This window comes from Heptranchias perlo, chromosome 11, assembly GCF_035084215.1.
Source record: "Heptranchias perlo isolate sHepPer1 chromosome 11, sHepPer1.hap1, whole genome shotgun sequence".
Taxonomy (NCBI): Eukaryota; Metazoa; Chordata; class Chondrichthyes; order Hexanchiformes; family Hexanchidae; genus Heptranchias; species Heptranchias perlo.
The window spans coordinates 76,768,138-76,783,220 of record NC_090335.1 but is presented as its reverse complement, the minus strand read 5'-3'; the positions used below and the strand labels follow the sequence as shown (position 1 = coordinate 76,783,220).

At 44.1% G+C, this 15,083-nt stretch overlaps 1 protein-coding gene across 1 annotated transcript in view; it reads right to left on the bottom strand.

Annotated features, from left to right (window-relative positions):
- rsph1 (radial spoke head component 1) overlaps nucleotides 1-15,083 on the bottom strand; it is a 37,025-nt gene that overhangs the window by 4,320 nt on the left and 17,622 nt on the right. Inside the window, exons 5-7 of the mRNA XM_067993403.1 lie at nucleotides 14,582-14,717; nucleotides 13,202-13,273; nucleotides 2,802-2,901 (exon numbers count right to left, since the gene is read on the bottom strand). Coding sequence (XP_067849504.1) covers nucleotides 2,802-2,901; nucleotides 13,202-13,273; nucleotides 14,582-14,717 — 308 coding nt within the window. The remainder of the gene's footprint in view (nucleotides 1-2,801; nucleotides 2,902-13,201; nucleotides 13,274-14,581; nucleotides 14,718-15,083) is intronic.

Here is a 15,083-nt window from a genome sequence, read left to right as displayed (position 1 = left end):
GTCTATCCCGTTCACCCTGGGTGCTGTCCTGCTCCCTGTCTGTCCTCTGTCACTGCTCCCCGATTTAGCACATCCTCTCTCCTGTTCACCCTCGGTGCTGTCCAGCACTGTCCACCTTCACTCTTAAGAAAATAAGAACATAAGAAATAGGAGCAGGAGTAGGCCAATCGGCCCTTCGAACCTGCTCCGCCATTTAATAAGATCATGGCTGATCTGATCCTAACCTCAAATCTAAATTCATGTCCAATTTCCTGCCAATTTTCTTCAGCTTGTGTTCTCAGTAAAAAAAGTGAAACTCAACTCCAAGTTACAACACTGAACGCATCTGTAACAATTAAAGATTATGAAAGGGTTTGATTGGGTAGACGTAGAGAAGATGTTTCCACTTGCAGGGGAGACCAGAACTAGGGGTCATAATAATAAAATAAGTCACTAATAAATCCAATAGGGAATTCAGGACAAACTTCTTTACCCAGAGAGTGGTGAGAATGTGGAACTCGCTACCGCAAGGAGTAATTGAGGCGAATAGCATAGACGCATTTACAGGGAAGCTAGATAAATACGAGGGAGAAAGGAATAGAAGGATATGCTGATAGGATAAGATGAAGTAGGGAGGGAGGAGGCTCGTGTGGACCATAAACACTGGCATGGACCAGTTGGGCCGAATGGCCTGTTTTGGGGCTGTACATTCTATGTAAATCTATGTAAATCTATGTCAATCAAAGCTATCCTTCCCTACCAAATATTTTAATTGAGGCTGGAACACAAAGTTCAACTTCAGCAGTAGCGGGAAACGGGCGATCGCGAATTAGCCGCCTGCTTTACACGCCGCCCGAATACCTTTCCTGTCCGGGTGGGCGGAGTGTAAAACAGGTGGCTGGTTCACTATCACACACCTTGAGCTACTGCAGAAGTTGAATTTCATCTTAAAAATATCTGTGGGACCCAGGCCAGCGAAGCTGGTCTGTTAACTGGGTTTTGTGCTAGGTGCTAACTAAATGGTACTTGGTGAAGACAACAGCAGTATGAGAGACCCGGACAACCAATGATCATCTGCTCGATACCATGATATGCAATATCCCCTGCTAATGTGTCTTTGATCAGGGATGATTGACAGCTCAGTCCTCAGGAACCTATAGCCTGAAATAAGTACTGAAGGATTATCTCATGCCTTTAGTTTTTGTTAAGATCCAAGCTGTGAACTGAGATTTGCTTCATCCATGTATAAAATTTCACTGTGAAGCTCTTACAAATGCCTGTTCCATCCAAAAGTCCTGTTACTTTAACCTAATTTGGCAGGGGCTGGGCACCAGGATGTAGCATTGGAAAAGAGAAACAAGGTGCACAAAGGATCGGGAGAGACAGATAGCACTAGAGCAGGTAATAGAACGGTATTAGGTGGGATCAGACTAGGAGAGAATACATTAAGGTCTAAGATAGGTTTACAGTGCATGTGTGTAAATACACGAAGTGTAGTGAACAAGGTTGGTGAGCTGCAGGTGCAATTAGCCAAATGGGAATATAATGTCCTGGCGATAACGGAGACCTGGTTCAAAAAAGGGCAGGATTGGGTCCAAAATATTCCTGGATACAAGGTGTTCAGGAAAGATAGGGAAGGAAAGAAAGAAGGGGGGAGTGGCAGTATTGATTAAGGAGAATATTGCAGTACTGGAGAGAGAGGATGTCCTGGAGGGGTCAAAGACAGAGTAGTGATAATGGGGGACTTCAACTATCCTAATATAGACTGGGATAGTAATAGTGTAAAGGGCAAAGAGAGAGAGGAATTTTTGAAGTGTGTCCAGGAGAACTTTCTTGACCAGTACATTTCCAGCCCAATGAGGAAGGAGGCATTGCTGGATCTGGTTCTGGGGAATGAGGTGGGTCAAGTGAAGCAAGTGTCAGTGGGGGAACATTTAGGGAACAGCGATCATAGTATCGTAAGGTTTAGAATAGCTACGGAAAAGGACAAGGAGCAATCTCGAGTAAAAGTACTCAATTGGAGTACGGATCTGGCCCGGGTAAATTGAAATCAAAGATTGGCAGGCAAAACTGTAATTGAGCAATGGGCGGCCTTTAAAGAAGTGATAGTTCAGGTGCCTGAGCAGGTGGTGGAGGCGGATTCAATCATGGCTTTCAAAAGGGAATTGGATATGTACTTGAAGGGAAAAAATTTGCAGGGCTACGGGGAAAGGGCGGGGGAATGGGACTAGCTGGGTTGCTCTTACAGGGAGCCGACACGGACTTGACGGGCTGAATGGCCTCCTTCTGTGCTGTAACCATTCTATGATTCTACACTTGTCAAGCTGATTAAGAAATACATCCTAAAAATGGACACTTTATCCCCATGTGGGGATTTATTATTTTAAGTACTAAACTCTCAGTGTCTTGCTGTGCCTTACTGCTTCTGTGTATTACTCAATCTGAAAATAAATTAATTACATAATCAGTTTACAGCATAGGAACAGGCCGTCCGACCCAACAGGTCTGTGCCGGTGTTTATGCTCCACATGAGCCTCCTCCCACCTTACTTCACCTAACCCTATTAACATATCCTATTCCTTTCTCCTTTATGTGTTTATCCAGCTCTCCCTGAAATGCATCTATGCTATTCGCCTCAACTACTCCTTGTGGTAGCGAGTTTCACGTTCGAACCACTCTCTGGGTAAAGAAGTTTCTCCTGAATTCATTATTGGGCTTACTTTACATCACAATGGATTTGGGCAGCCGTCCCACATCCAACTGACTTCCAATTGCTGGTGTGAGCGCAGAGCCAGTCTGCTGTTTAGGCCTGTTGGACTCACTTGGAGAATACAATGTCAATCCTGAGAGCTTCTCTGCCTTCCACTTGAGGATGGTCACAGTTACAGATTCTTCCTCCTCCAACTCTTCATCAGCCTTGTCCTGTTATAGAGAGATCAGTAATGGCTTTAGTAATATCCCACACTCAGTGATGTCAACCAACACGAGGGAAAAACCTACTTGACCTCATCCTCACCAATCTACCTGTCGCAGATGCATCTGTCCATGACAGTATTGGTAGGAGTGACCACCGCACAGTCCTTGAGGAGATGAAGTCCCGTCTTCACACTGAGGACACCATCCAATGTGTTGTGTCGCGCTACCACCGTGCTAAATGGGATAGATTCAGAACAGATCTAGCAGCTCAAAACTGGGCATCCATGAGGCGCTGTAGGCCGTCAGCAGCAGCAGATTTGTATTCCAGCACAATCTGTAACCTCATGGCCTGGCATATTCCTCACTCTACCATTAGCAACAAGCCAGGGGATCAACCCTGGTTCAATGAGGAGTGTAGAAGAGCATGCCAGGAGCAGCACCAGGCGTACCTAAAAATGAGGTGCCAACCTGGTGAAGCTACAACTCAGGACTACATGCATGCTAAACAGCAGAAGCAACATGCTATAGACAGAGCTAATCGATTCCATGACCAACGGATCAGATCAAAGCTCTGCAGTCCTGCCACATCCAATTGTGAATGGTGGTGGACAGTTAAACAACTAACGGGAGGAGGAGGCTCTGTAAACATCCCCATCCTCAATGATGGGGGGAGTCCAGCACGTGAAACAAGGCTGAAGCGTTTGCAACCATCTTCAGCCAGAATTTCCCATTGGATTTTGACCCAGCGACGATGGCACCAGAGCATGGCACAACACAGAACACGGCGTAACACAGAACACGGCACAACACAGAACACGGCACAACACAGAACACGGCACAACACAGAACACGGCACAACACACAGCCCAAACAACAACAACAACTTGCATTTAGATAGTGCCTTGAACATAGAAAAATGTCCACAGAGGCAGAATCAGACAAATTGGGATATGGACCCAAGAAGGAGGCATTAGGAGGCATGATTAAAAGCTTGGTCAAAGAGATGAGTTTTAAGGAGGATTTTAAAGAAGGAGAGGGAGGTGGAGAGGTGGGTGGGTTTAAGGAGGGAATTCCAGAATGAAGACCCAGCTGGCAATGGTGGATGAAGTGGGGGTGGGGGATGGTGCATGAGGCCGGTCACAGAGGAAGGGAAAGTTGGAGGGGATTGTAAAGATGGAGGTGGGTTAGAGGGCACGAGGGGGGTTGTGGGACTGGAGGGGGGCTGTAGGGCTGGAAGTGGGTGTGAGAATCCCTACGTGGTCAGTTTTCGGTAAAATATTAAGATGCCTACGTGGCAAAGAAGCAGAATGCAAAATGGTTAGAAAGGGTTAATTAGTTAGTAACTGAGATTGATACAAGTGGCCTGGCCCTCCTGCTGGGCCATATGTTTGCTTAGTCAGCAGGCCTGCATTGTCTTATCAATGATAGGTCTTTGATGTGAGTCAAGGACTGGTCTGAATGTCTCCATGTTTATGGCAGATCAATATAGGGAACGAGCTTAGCCAAAGTTGAAAGACATTCCAGGTTGGGAGATAAGGAACAGAAGGAACAGGGAAGAACATTCTAAGTTGGAAAGTGAGGAAGTTATCCCCTTTGATGTCTAACAGCAGCATGATCAGCACATGGACGATTTATGATTGGTCGGAAATAATGTAACCTCACATGGCAACCTATGCCCGGCTTATGATTGGTGTTGACCCTCGTTAAGTATGTTCCAACCCTATTGATTTGTATAAAAACGTGTGGATTTCTGTATGTTTTTGTTCTTGCTCTGCCAGCATAGAGGGACTCTATCAGGAGTCCAAATCAATGCTGCAGACTAAGAACCCTGCTATTAAAGATGTGTTGGACTTTAAAATGTATTCGACTTCAGTTATTACTGAACCAGACTGAGGGGAAAGAATCCGGATCGTCATTTGGTGGCAGTGGTGGGATCTTAACGGTTGTTCACCGAGCGTTCGCGGAGTAAGAGGCGGATTGTCTCAGACACGGAGGAAGGAAATGGCGCCCCGATGTAAGTAGTCTTAATTTACTACGTCGGTTTTCCTCCAATCCGTCAGTCTGACGACGAATCGTCCAATCGCTAACACTCGTGTGCGTCCTTACAAGATTCAGGTCAGTCTGGCGAATACACAGAAATAGCAGGAAGAGGTCAGTGGTCGAATATCACTGAGGGAATAACTTGTAAGCGGTAGGTCAGTGGTTAATATCACTGAGGTTAGTCAGGGTTTAAGTTCCTGATGATTGGATATAAACAGGAACTATTGATAAAAACTTAGATGCCGAAAAAAAGGCTCAGGAATTAATTTGGAAAAATAACAGAGGTACCTCAGCCAAAGAACTAATTGCTTTATGGAGACAGTACTGTAAAAAAATGGATAGAATTAAGTGACTAGACAAATGTTTAAAAGACAGAGACCCGAAAAAGAAAGGTTGTGTTGTTTAAGTGTACTGTCCCTTTAAAAAGCCTGTCTTGATCAGTGTTTTTTTGTCTGTGTTGTGGGCTACGCCCCCTTCTTACTGTGTCTTGTGTGTTTTCTTCCTTTGTGTAATGTATCTGTCTTGTCGTGTGTTTAATTCTGATACTGCCGAATTAAAATTGGAGTTATTGAGGTTAAGTGACCTATTAAATTCTGGTTCTTATAAAGTGTGGGCATGTTAAATTCCAGACATGGAATCTTCAAAAAATTGGCATTTTGAATGTTTATTTTGTGATTGGCTGTGGTTTAAAAAGAGGTTAAAAATTAACGGGATAGATTAAAAAACTATCAGGATCATTGTGATAGGAAAAGTCGGAAAGCTGGAACAGCTCGCAGCGTTGATTATAATCACATCCACTAAAAGTATGTGTAAAAATAGTGTGCAAAAATATAGTATAAAGCAATCCACAAATGTGAGAAGTAAAAAATCAGTCAAACCTGTGTGAAGTGAAATTTTGAAGGTGGGAACTTAATCTCAAAAGGGAGAAGGATCAAGTTACTCCTACCACAAGAGCAAGTTAATGTTAACCCCTTCCATCCCAAGAAGCCAGACTGTCATGCCAAGAGCAGTTCAAACAGATAGAAATGACCCAGTCGGTTGAGAACTGTCTGAGGCTTGCCCAGAACACAGGTGAACATGAGGTAATAATTGGTATAGGTTATATTAGTAAAATTGTCCCAATCACTCGGAAATGCCAAAGGCTACAATTGACTGAGATATAAGTTTTCACGCTACAGTGAAAAATTGATAAGAAAGGAATGTAAAACAAATCATATGAAAAGGAAGCATAGGTTAGACAATTGGAAGTCCATTACTTGAGCTATGTACTGACACAGGGTACTAAACGCCTATCAGTTTTACCCTGCCACAGTATGATAAGGAAGTTTTGACAAGTTCTGGGGCTATTCAATTTTATTTGAAATTAATAGTAGAATACAAGATCTGACCAAAGAGGGGAGACCTTCCCTGACAAATTATATAACTCGCATTGAGAATGCTAAGAAAACTCAACAATTAGATCAACACCTCCTAACTCAAGTGTTAAAACAAAGAGCGACATGGAATGGAGGTGGACATCGTAAAAAGAGATAGGCAAATATGGAGACGTAAAGATCTGTGATAAGTGATATAGCAACTGCCTTTGCCTCAGTTGTTAACACCATTGATTTGACAACATTAGATCAAAAGGTCAGAGATTTAGGGTCTTGCATTAAAGATATATTAAAAGATAAATGAAAATACAGATAAGGAATTGTCTGAGGATCAAATGCTGACCATATATTTGCAAAGGATAGCTACAGTGCTAGAAACACATGCCCAAACCATTAATAAATTAATAAAAGAGGAATATAACGTATCTTAGCAGGCGGCTGCTAATGATATCTGCTTAATGTGGTTACATCTGCTTAATGTGGTTACATCTTGAAAACACAGAGATTAGGACTTGGAGTTAGAAATTCCAGTCTGCAGCCCTGCGTACATCTGTATGTGGAAGAGACAGTGTTTATTTCAGACAGGCTGCGTGCTTCAGAGAGAGAGCGAGAATGGAACTAGGCAATTTCTCTCTCCTGTTTTGTTTTCTGAATTTGTTTTGGGTATAGGGATTATTCCTTTGGATAAATAAATAATAAATGAAGATTTGACAAATTAATCACTTGGGCTCTCAAGAAGAGCCGCAATGGATTTTCTGTGTTTCTTTTAAAACAGGTGACCCTGGTTTTTTTTTGGGACCACGTAAGTGTTGATGGTGCAGGATTACCAAGAGTAGTTACAAAGTTACGGTGCAACCTTTGCTGGAGAAATTTGGTGCAGGAAACGATCCAGTGGTGTTAAAGATTTAAGACTTTAGCTGCAGACATCAGCGGATACCAAATGTCACAGCGTGGTGATATCAACCTGATTCTCTTCTTTTGAAAACATTTTGATTTGTTTTGTTTTAGCCTATTTGTTGTCTTCCGAGACAGAGTGCTCGAGGTGGGGAGATATGGGAATTTCTCTAAAGTCATTGAATTGGGCATGATAAAAAATCAATCTGGCATAAATATACAATCTAGTGGAAGTCAGGAAAGTGTAGTTGAGAATAGTAAATTGATAGCTTTCTCGTGGAGATATTTGTGTCCTTGCCTATAATGAATAATGAGAAAACTACACTCAATAGCCTGGCCACGACCCTGACATCGGGACCATTCAGGGGGAGATAAGCACTCTCGATACCCCTGATCTTTTTGATAAGATAACCTGAAAACCTAAGAATGGCTACAGTGGACATAAAAGATACGAATGTATGTTGCCATCATCTGCAACGGAGATCAGGATGAAGAACATGATTACAAAGGCCTGTGGCCTGGTGAGCTATTGCAACCACTCTTTAAACAAACCAGTTGCTTTTACAGGACTGAATCCTACAGGACATATGATGTGTGCCATGGAAAATGTTCGGAAATACCATGAGGAAGAAGAGACTGGCCAGCAGAAAGTTAATATCCAAGAACACTAAGCTCATTCCTATGAGATGCTGCTCGTATGCGGAGATACATGAAGAAGATACATTGAAGAATGAGTCTCAGACAGGCTCAGTTACTTGACAACAGCACAACAGGAAAATGGTTAATGTGGTCCAGGCGAGTGAGAAATCCTTTTTTAACAAGGCACTGACACATGGTCCATAGAGAAACCAACTAATTAATGAAACAGTCAGGAAACACTGGTATCAATCAAAAGGACTGAAATTAAAGTAAAGAGGGACACAGTAATTTGGATTTCCAAAATTCAGGGTTAGGTTCCTATCAGTTAACAATAAAATTGGGAGAAACAATATTTAGAAGATATCCGCACGATGGATACAAAATTATAAGATTATGAGGGGCCCAGATAAAGTAGACAGGAAGTACCTGTTTCCCCGAGCAGAGGGTTCAAGAACTAGAGGACGTAGATTTAAGCTGATTGGCTGGAACAAAATTAAAGGGATGTGTTACTAGACATGTTGTCACTGTGTGTCCACATAGTGTTGGACACAGCCTAGAAGCACAGTGTGGGTTTAATAATACCGGTACCATTCAGGATATTAACTGTACCATGGAGGCCCTAGAGGCGGATCTAAAACCCACTTAAGTGGTATATGCCGGAGAGGGTGAATACTGTGTTACAACTAATTTGAAAACGTTTAAATATGCCAATCTAACTTGTGATATTTTAAGTCCAGAATTCTACTCCATTTCTGAAGTCCTGGTTCGGATTGGACCCGAGGAACTGGTAGAGATACATCGGCATAACCTCACCACCTTACAAGTTTCTGAGAATGTCAGAAAGGACTTAAAAGCATATCAGGACACATTTGGGTATCTGACACCCCTGTTGCCTAAATACTTGGAAGCATTGCGAATGGAGATACGCCTCTCCCAGAAGGTTTATTATAACCTACAACAGGACAATAACAACATTAAGCATGACATTGACCAAATTAAAGTCACCACCTGGTGAAATGACCTCTGGAATTTGGGACTGAATATACAGATCCATCCTTGGATTAGATTAATTTCATATGTATTAGTCGTAGTGCAGTTTGTTGTAATGTGCTTCTTGATTTTCATTGCATGTAATAAATGTAAGTAGAGGATGAAGGGTTTGGCAAAGATAGTAAAACAGAGCCTGGGTGAGAATGTCCCCATTGTCTCTGTGGTTTCAACTAAGAACACATCTTAATGGTACCGGGAGTAGCACCCGCTGGGGTAAGGTGCATGTAAAAGGGAAGACAATTATAGTTTGATAGGATTATCAGATGCTCTGCCTCTCTTCCACCCGGACTGGTGGCCAACACGAAGGGAACCTGGTTAAGATGAGGTACAGCATCTAACGGGATATTGTAGGGAGAATTTGGATTAAGGGATATAATGGGGAGGGCACCAATTCACAGGTGTAAAATGGTCTGAAAGGTACCATTCAGTCTAGTTAGGCTGGAAACAAAATATAAAGCACCATAGGATATTTGACTATGTTAGCCTTTTCAAACTAACATGAATAGGTTTAGCTGACCAAGGACATTCGCAACTTACTTGAGAGATGTTTAGAAGGAGTCTGTTCCTGAGAACAGATAAGATACAAAGGCGTATTGATGAAACATGTCTGTGTTCTATTGGGACTTCTCCAGTTCAAGGGCTAGTCATATTCATTGTTATAATTCTTATAGTTTATTGCTTACTTAAATGTTGCTGCACTGCAGAACCTGCAGAACCAGTGAGCACCGTAATAATTGGTTATCATGGTATGATAAAAGGGGGGAATGAGAATCCCTACGTGGTCAGTTTTCGGTAAAATATTAAGATGCCTACGTGGCAAAGAAGCAGAATGCAAAATGGTTAGAAAGGGTTAATTAGTTAGTAACTGAGATTGATACAAGTGGCCTGGCCCTCCTGCTGGGCCATATGTTTGCTTAGTCAGCAGGCCTGCATTGTCTTATCAATGATAGGTCTTTGATGTGAGTCAAGGACTGGTCTGAATGTCTCCATGTTTATGGCAGATCAATATAGGGAACGAGCTTAGCCAAAGTTGAAAGACATTCCAGGTTGGGAGATAAGGAACAGAAGGAACAGGGAAGAACATTCTAAGTTGGAAAGTGAGGAAGTTATCCCCTTTGATGTCTAACAGCAGCATGATCAGCACATGGACGATTTATGATTGGTCGGAAATAATGTAACCTCACATGGCAACCTATGCCCGGCTTATGATTGGTGTTGACCCTCGTTAAGTATGTTCCAACCCTATTGATTTGTATAAAAACGTGTGGATTTCTGTATGTTTTTGTTCTTGCTCTGCCAGCATAGAGGGACTCTATCAGGAGTCCAAATCAATGCTGCAGACTAAGAACCCTGCTATTAAAGATGTGTTGGACTTTAAAATGTATTCGACTTCAGTTATTACTGAACCAGACTGAGGGGAAAGAATCCGGATCGTCAGGTGTAGGGCTGGAAGGGGGTGTAGGGATGGAGGGGGGTTGCAGGGATGGAGGGGGGGTTGCAGGGATGGAGGGGAGTTGCAGGGATGGAGGGGGGTGTAGGGCTGGAGGGGGTTGCAGGGATGGAGGGGGGTGTAGGGATGGAGGGGGTTGCAGGGATGGAGGGGGGTGTAGGGATGGAGGGGGGTGTAGGGATGGAGGGAGGTCACAGATTTCCTTGATGAAATTGCTTTCTTTATAGGAAAAATATACACGTAGGAGGAGAAATGTTCTGCTGTTTTTCAGTTTTCTTTCAGCCCTGCCTCTGCACAGGAGAGAGCTCTGTAGGAACAATCCCTTTCTAAGAGCTTCATTGGGGAAGCTATAGGAACTGCAAACTCATCTTTTAAATGGTCACCCATGTGGTATACAGTGTCAGTGTGCACAGTATGGTACATGCCTATGTTTCTGCTTCAGGAGAAGAGGCTGTTTCTCATGTACCGTCCCAGGCAATGATCGTCAGCGCAATCCGATCTTCACCTGATGTTCACATACATACTTTCCAGCAGTGGTCAGTAGAGAGCTAGCAGGAATTGGGCCCCGAGGTGGCGTTCCCTCCCGAGCCCTGGGGCACTAATGCTGTGGCTGAGATCAGTGAACTCTGCACAGGCTGGGAATCAAGCTGGAATCTTCCCAATTTGTCTGGCTTTTCAACACACCGGGTGAGCCAACAGAGGGAGACATCACCATTGTGATTTGTTTCAGGAGCAGCCGGGTGAGATGCGAACAATCTGGGACTGAGGATTCCCCACACAAGGGAAGGCCAGAAGTAGTCCAGTCCGTTCACATAGAAACCAACTTCTGGAAAGTGCATGTGTGGACATCGGGTGAAGGCAGGACTCTTCTTGTCTTTCGTGTAGCCAGCGGTAAAAAAGCAGAGAGTATAGATAGCTGAGGTGGGGGTTCGAGACCGCACTGGTGCACACCGACCGGCCTTGTCAGCATGGTGCTCCTCGACATCACAGCTTGCATTGAACAATCACAATCACCCCTCCCTCCAATGTATCAGTGACTCATGCAACATGCATGGAACACAATGGGCAACACTGCAATTAATCGCATGCTACACTGGCTTCGGTCAAAATCAAAGGCCCTGTGGGTGAGTGGGGACAGGGTGACTGAACTGGAAACTGCCTCCTTCAAACCCTTCCTAATGCTCTCGTCAGACACATGACAATGAGATAAGCTACAATCATTGAGGGTACATACCCCATGTGACACTGATTCAGTGTATACCCCATGTGACACTGATTCAGTGTATACCCCATGTGACACTGATTCAGTTTATACCCCATGTGACACTGATTCAGTTTATACCCCATGTGACACTGATTCAGTGTATACCCCATGTGACATTGATTCAGTGTATACCCCATGTGACATTGATTCAGTGTATACCCCATGTGACACTGATTCAGTTTATACCTCATGTGACACTGATTCAGTGTATACCCCATGTGACACTGATTCAGTGTATACCCCATGTGACACTGATTCAGTTTATACCCCATGTGACACTGATTCAGTGTATACCCCATGTGACACTGATTCAGTGTATACCCCATGTGACACTGATTCAGTGTATACCCAATGTGACACTGATTCAGTGTATACCCGATGTGACATTGATTCAGTGTATACCCCATGTGACACTGATTCAGTGTATACCCCATGTGACACTGATTCAGTTTATACCCCATGTGACACTGATTCAGTTTATACCCCATGTGACACTGATTCAGTGTATACCCCATGTGACACTGATTCAGTGTATACCCCATGTGACACTGATTCAGTGTATACCCCATGTGACACTGATTCAGTGTATACCCCATGTGACACTGATTCAGTTTATACCCCATGTGACACTGATTCAGTTTATACCCCATGTGACACTGATTCAGTTTATACCCCATGTGACACTGATTCAGTTTATACCCCATGTGACACTGATTCAGTTTATACCCCATGTGACATTGATTCAGTTTATACCCCATGTGACACTGATTCAGTTTATACCCCATGTGACACTGATTCAGTTTATACCCCATGTGACATTGATTCAGTTTATACCCCATGTGACACTGATTCAGTTTATACCCCATGTGACACTGATTCAGTTTATACCCCATGTGCGGTGTGGACCCATGGTTCCCAAAGCTCTCCACGACTGGGGGTTTTCCTCACCTCATGTCTGGGTCTGTTGTAGACTAATTGACAGAGATTGATTGCTATGGTTAGTCAACAAATTCATTATCGTTATAACATGCGACTACCAGGATGGTAGGAGGCAAACTAGATAGACCGTGGTCTTTTTCCGTCTAGCAATTCCTATGTTCCTATGACTCTAGGCTTCATGGCGAACTCCAGAATAGGGCAGAAGGTCAACCAATGTGAGTCATTTTACTGGTTGTTATTAGTCCCATTGCCTGCCGTCACACCATCCAGCTGTAGTAGGCCTCGGGCCTGATTGTGAGTTTGCCTGGTCTGCCAGTATCTCCACCTCATGAAAATTATCCTCCAATCCCTTATTAGGCTATCAAACTCTCAGTGTCAGCTCTCTACCGTCAGTGCTAGTGGCAATGAGAGGGAAAATCAGAAACCATCACCAAACCGATAAGTTAAAACTCACCATAATGCTTCTGGTGTCATCGCCCTCGGTCACTGCCAGCCCCCGACTTGGGTTTGCGTGTTTACACCATTTACTGGTTTAGTTTTCCAATTCTCTTCATAATGCATCCCTGGAGAACACATGAGCCACTAACTGACCACAGGCCTTAAATACTTAGCTTTGCCATGGAATGCTGTCAGCTACCTGTCCTCCCTGGGATTTACCTGTTCTATCTGAAGATATTCACCGTGCTGCTCACAGCCAAAGTCAAAGACGTATTTCCCTGGACCTGTAGGCTGCAGAAATGAAGCAAAAGAAATCTCAGTAGAACTCTCAACAATTGATTCAGTGCCCTGACAGTTCCACTGTGAGAAACGCAATGATACAGATGCTTTTGAAAATCATTGTGCTGTCACAGTTATGCTACCCTCCCCAGGCTTGGATCGCGGGGTAGACCGACCTGCTCCCAGGCCTCTCCCAGTGCCACTGTGCAACAAGCATCTGGTTGGGGGCACGGCCCAAACCCTGGATCGTCACTATCAGATTTTCCTCTTTATCCATGCAGGGAAGACCGCACCTGGAATACTGCATACAGTTTTGGTCTCCATACTTAAGAAAAGACAAACTTGCTCTCGAGGCAGTACAAAGAAGGTTCACTCGGTTAATCCCGGGGATGAGGGGGTGGACATATGAGGAGAGGTTGAGTAGATTGGGACTCCACTCATTGGAGTTCAGAAGAATGAGAGGCGATCTTATTGAAACATATAAGATTGTGAAGGGGCTTGATCGGGTGGATGCGGTAAGGATGTTCCCAAGGATGGGTGAAACTAGAACGAGGGGGCATAATCTTAGAATAAGGGGCTGCTCTTTCAAAACTGAGATGAGGAGAAACTTCTTCACTCAGAAGGTAGTAGGTCTGTGGAATTTGCTGCCCCCGGAAGCTATGGAAGCTACATCATTAAATAAATTTAAAACAGAAACAGACAGTTTTCTAGAAGTAAAGGGAATTAGGGGTTACGGGGAGCGGGCAGGAAATTGGACATGAATTTAGATTTGAGGTTAGGATCAGATCAGCCATGATCTTATTGAATGGCGGAGCAGGCTCGAGGGGCCGATTGGCCTACTCCTGCTCCTATTTCTTATGTTCTTATGTTCTTATTCAACACAGTCCGGTGACTGTAACCAGGTGAGGAAGTACACAGCCTATGTGTACATCAGCCTGATACTTAAACCAGGTGAGGAAGTACATAGCATCTGTGTACACCAGCCCGATACTTAAACCAGGTGAGGAAGCACACAGCCTCCATGTACACCAATCTGATACTGTTGCCGGGTGAGGAAGCACACAGCCTCCGTGTACACCAGCCCGATACTGTAACCAGGTAAGGAAACACACAGCCTCCGTGTACACCAGCCCGATACTGTAACCGGGAGAGGAAACACACAGCCTCCGTGTACACCAGCCCGATACTGTAACCGGGAGAGGAAACACACAGCCTCCGTGTACACCAGCCTGATACTGTAACCAGGTGAGGAAGCACACAGCCTCCAGAGACTGCCATGTGGTGTGGTACACGAGGTACATGGCAGAACACAGTACTTACATTATTATTGAGGAAATTGCCCTGGTATCGGTGGTTCAGGTGAATGAGCTCTCCGGCGTCGACCTGCTTTCCATGAACCCAGGTTCCCACATACTTGGAGCCAGTAAGGGCGTACACATAGGTTCCCTGACCATGCCTGGTGAAGGGAAACTAATTAACATAGTTAGGGAAAACCAAGACACGTTGAGACGAAAGAGACATACTAGACACGTAAAAGGTCCTCCTGACTCAGCCTTGCTAGAGAAGTAAGGGGAATCTTGTCAGCTTCATTTATCAACTGGACCATTGGGAATTTTATCAATTATCAATTTAATTTTAATTTTATAAACAGCTCCTCAAGGGGCTCAGGGAGATTATCCAGCAAGTAGCTGCCCCATTCAGAGCAGTAAGATCGCAGACTCAATCCCCAATCTGTACTGAATACCGCAAGTGGTCTCAGTGTCCCCTGAGTTGGGAGAGGGGGAAATCAGAGAGGGTTTCTGCTCCTCATCACTTATCCAGC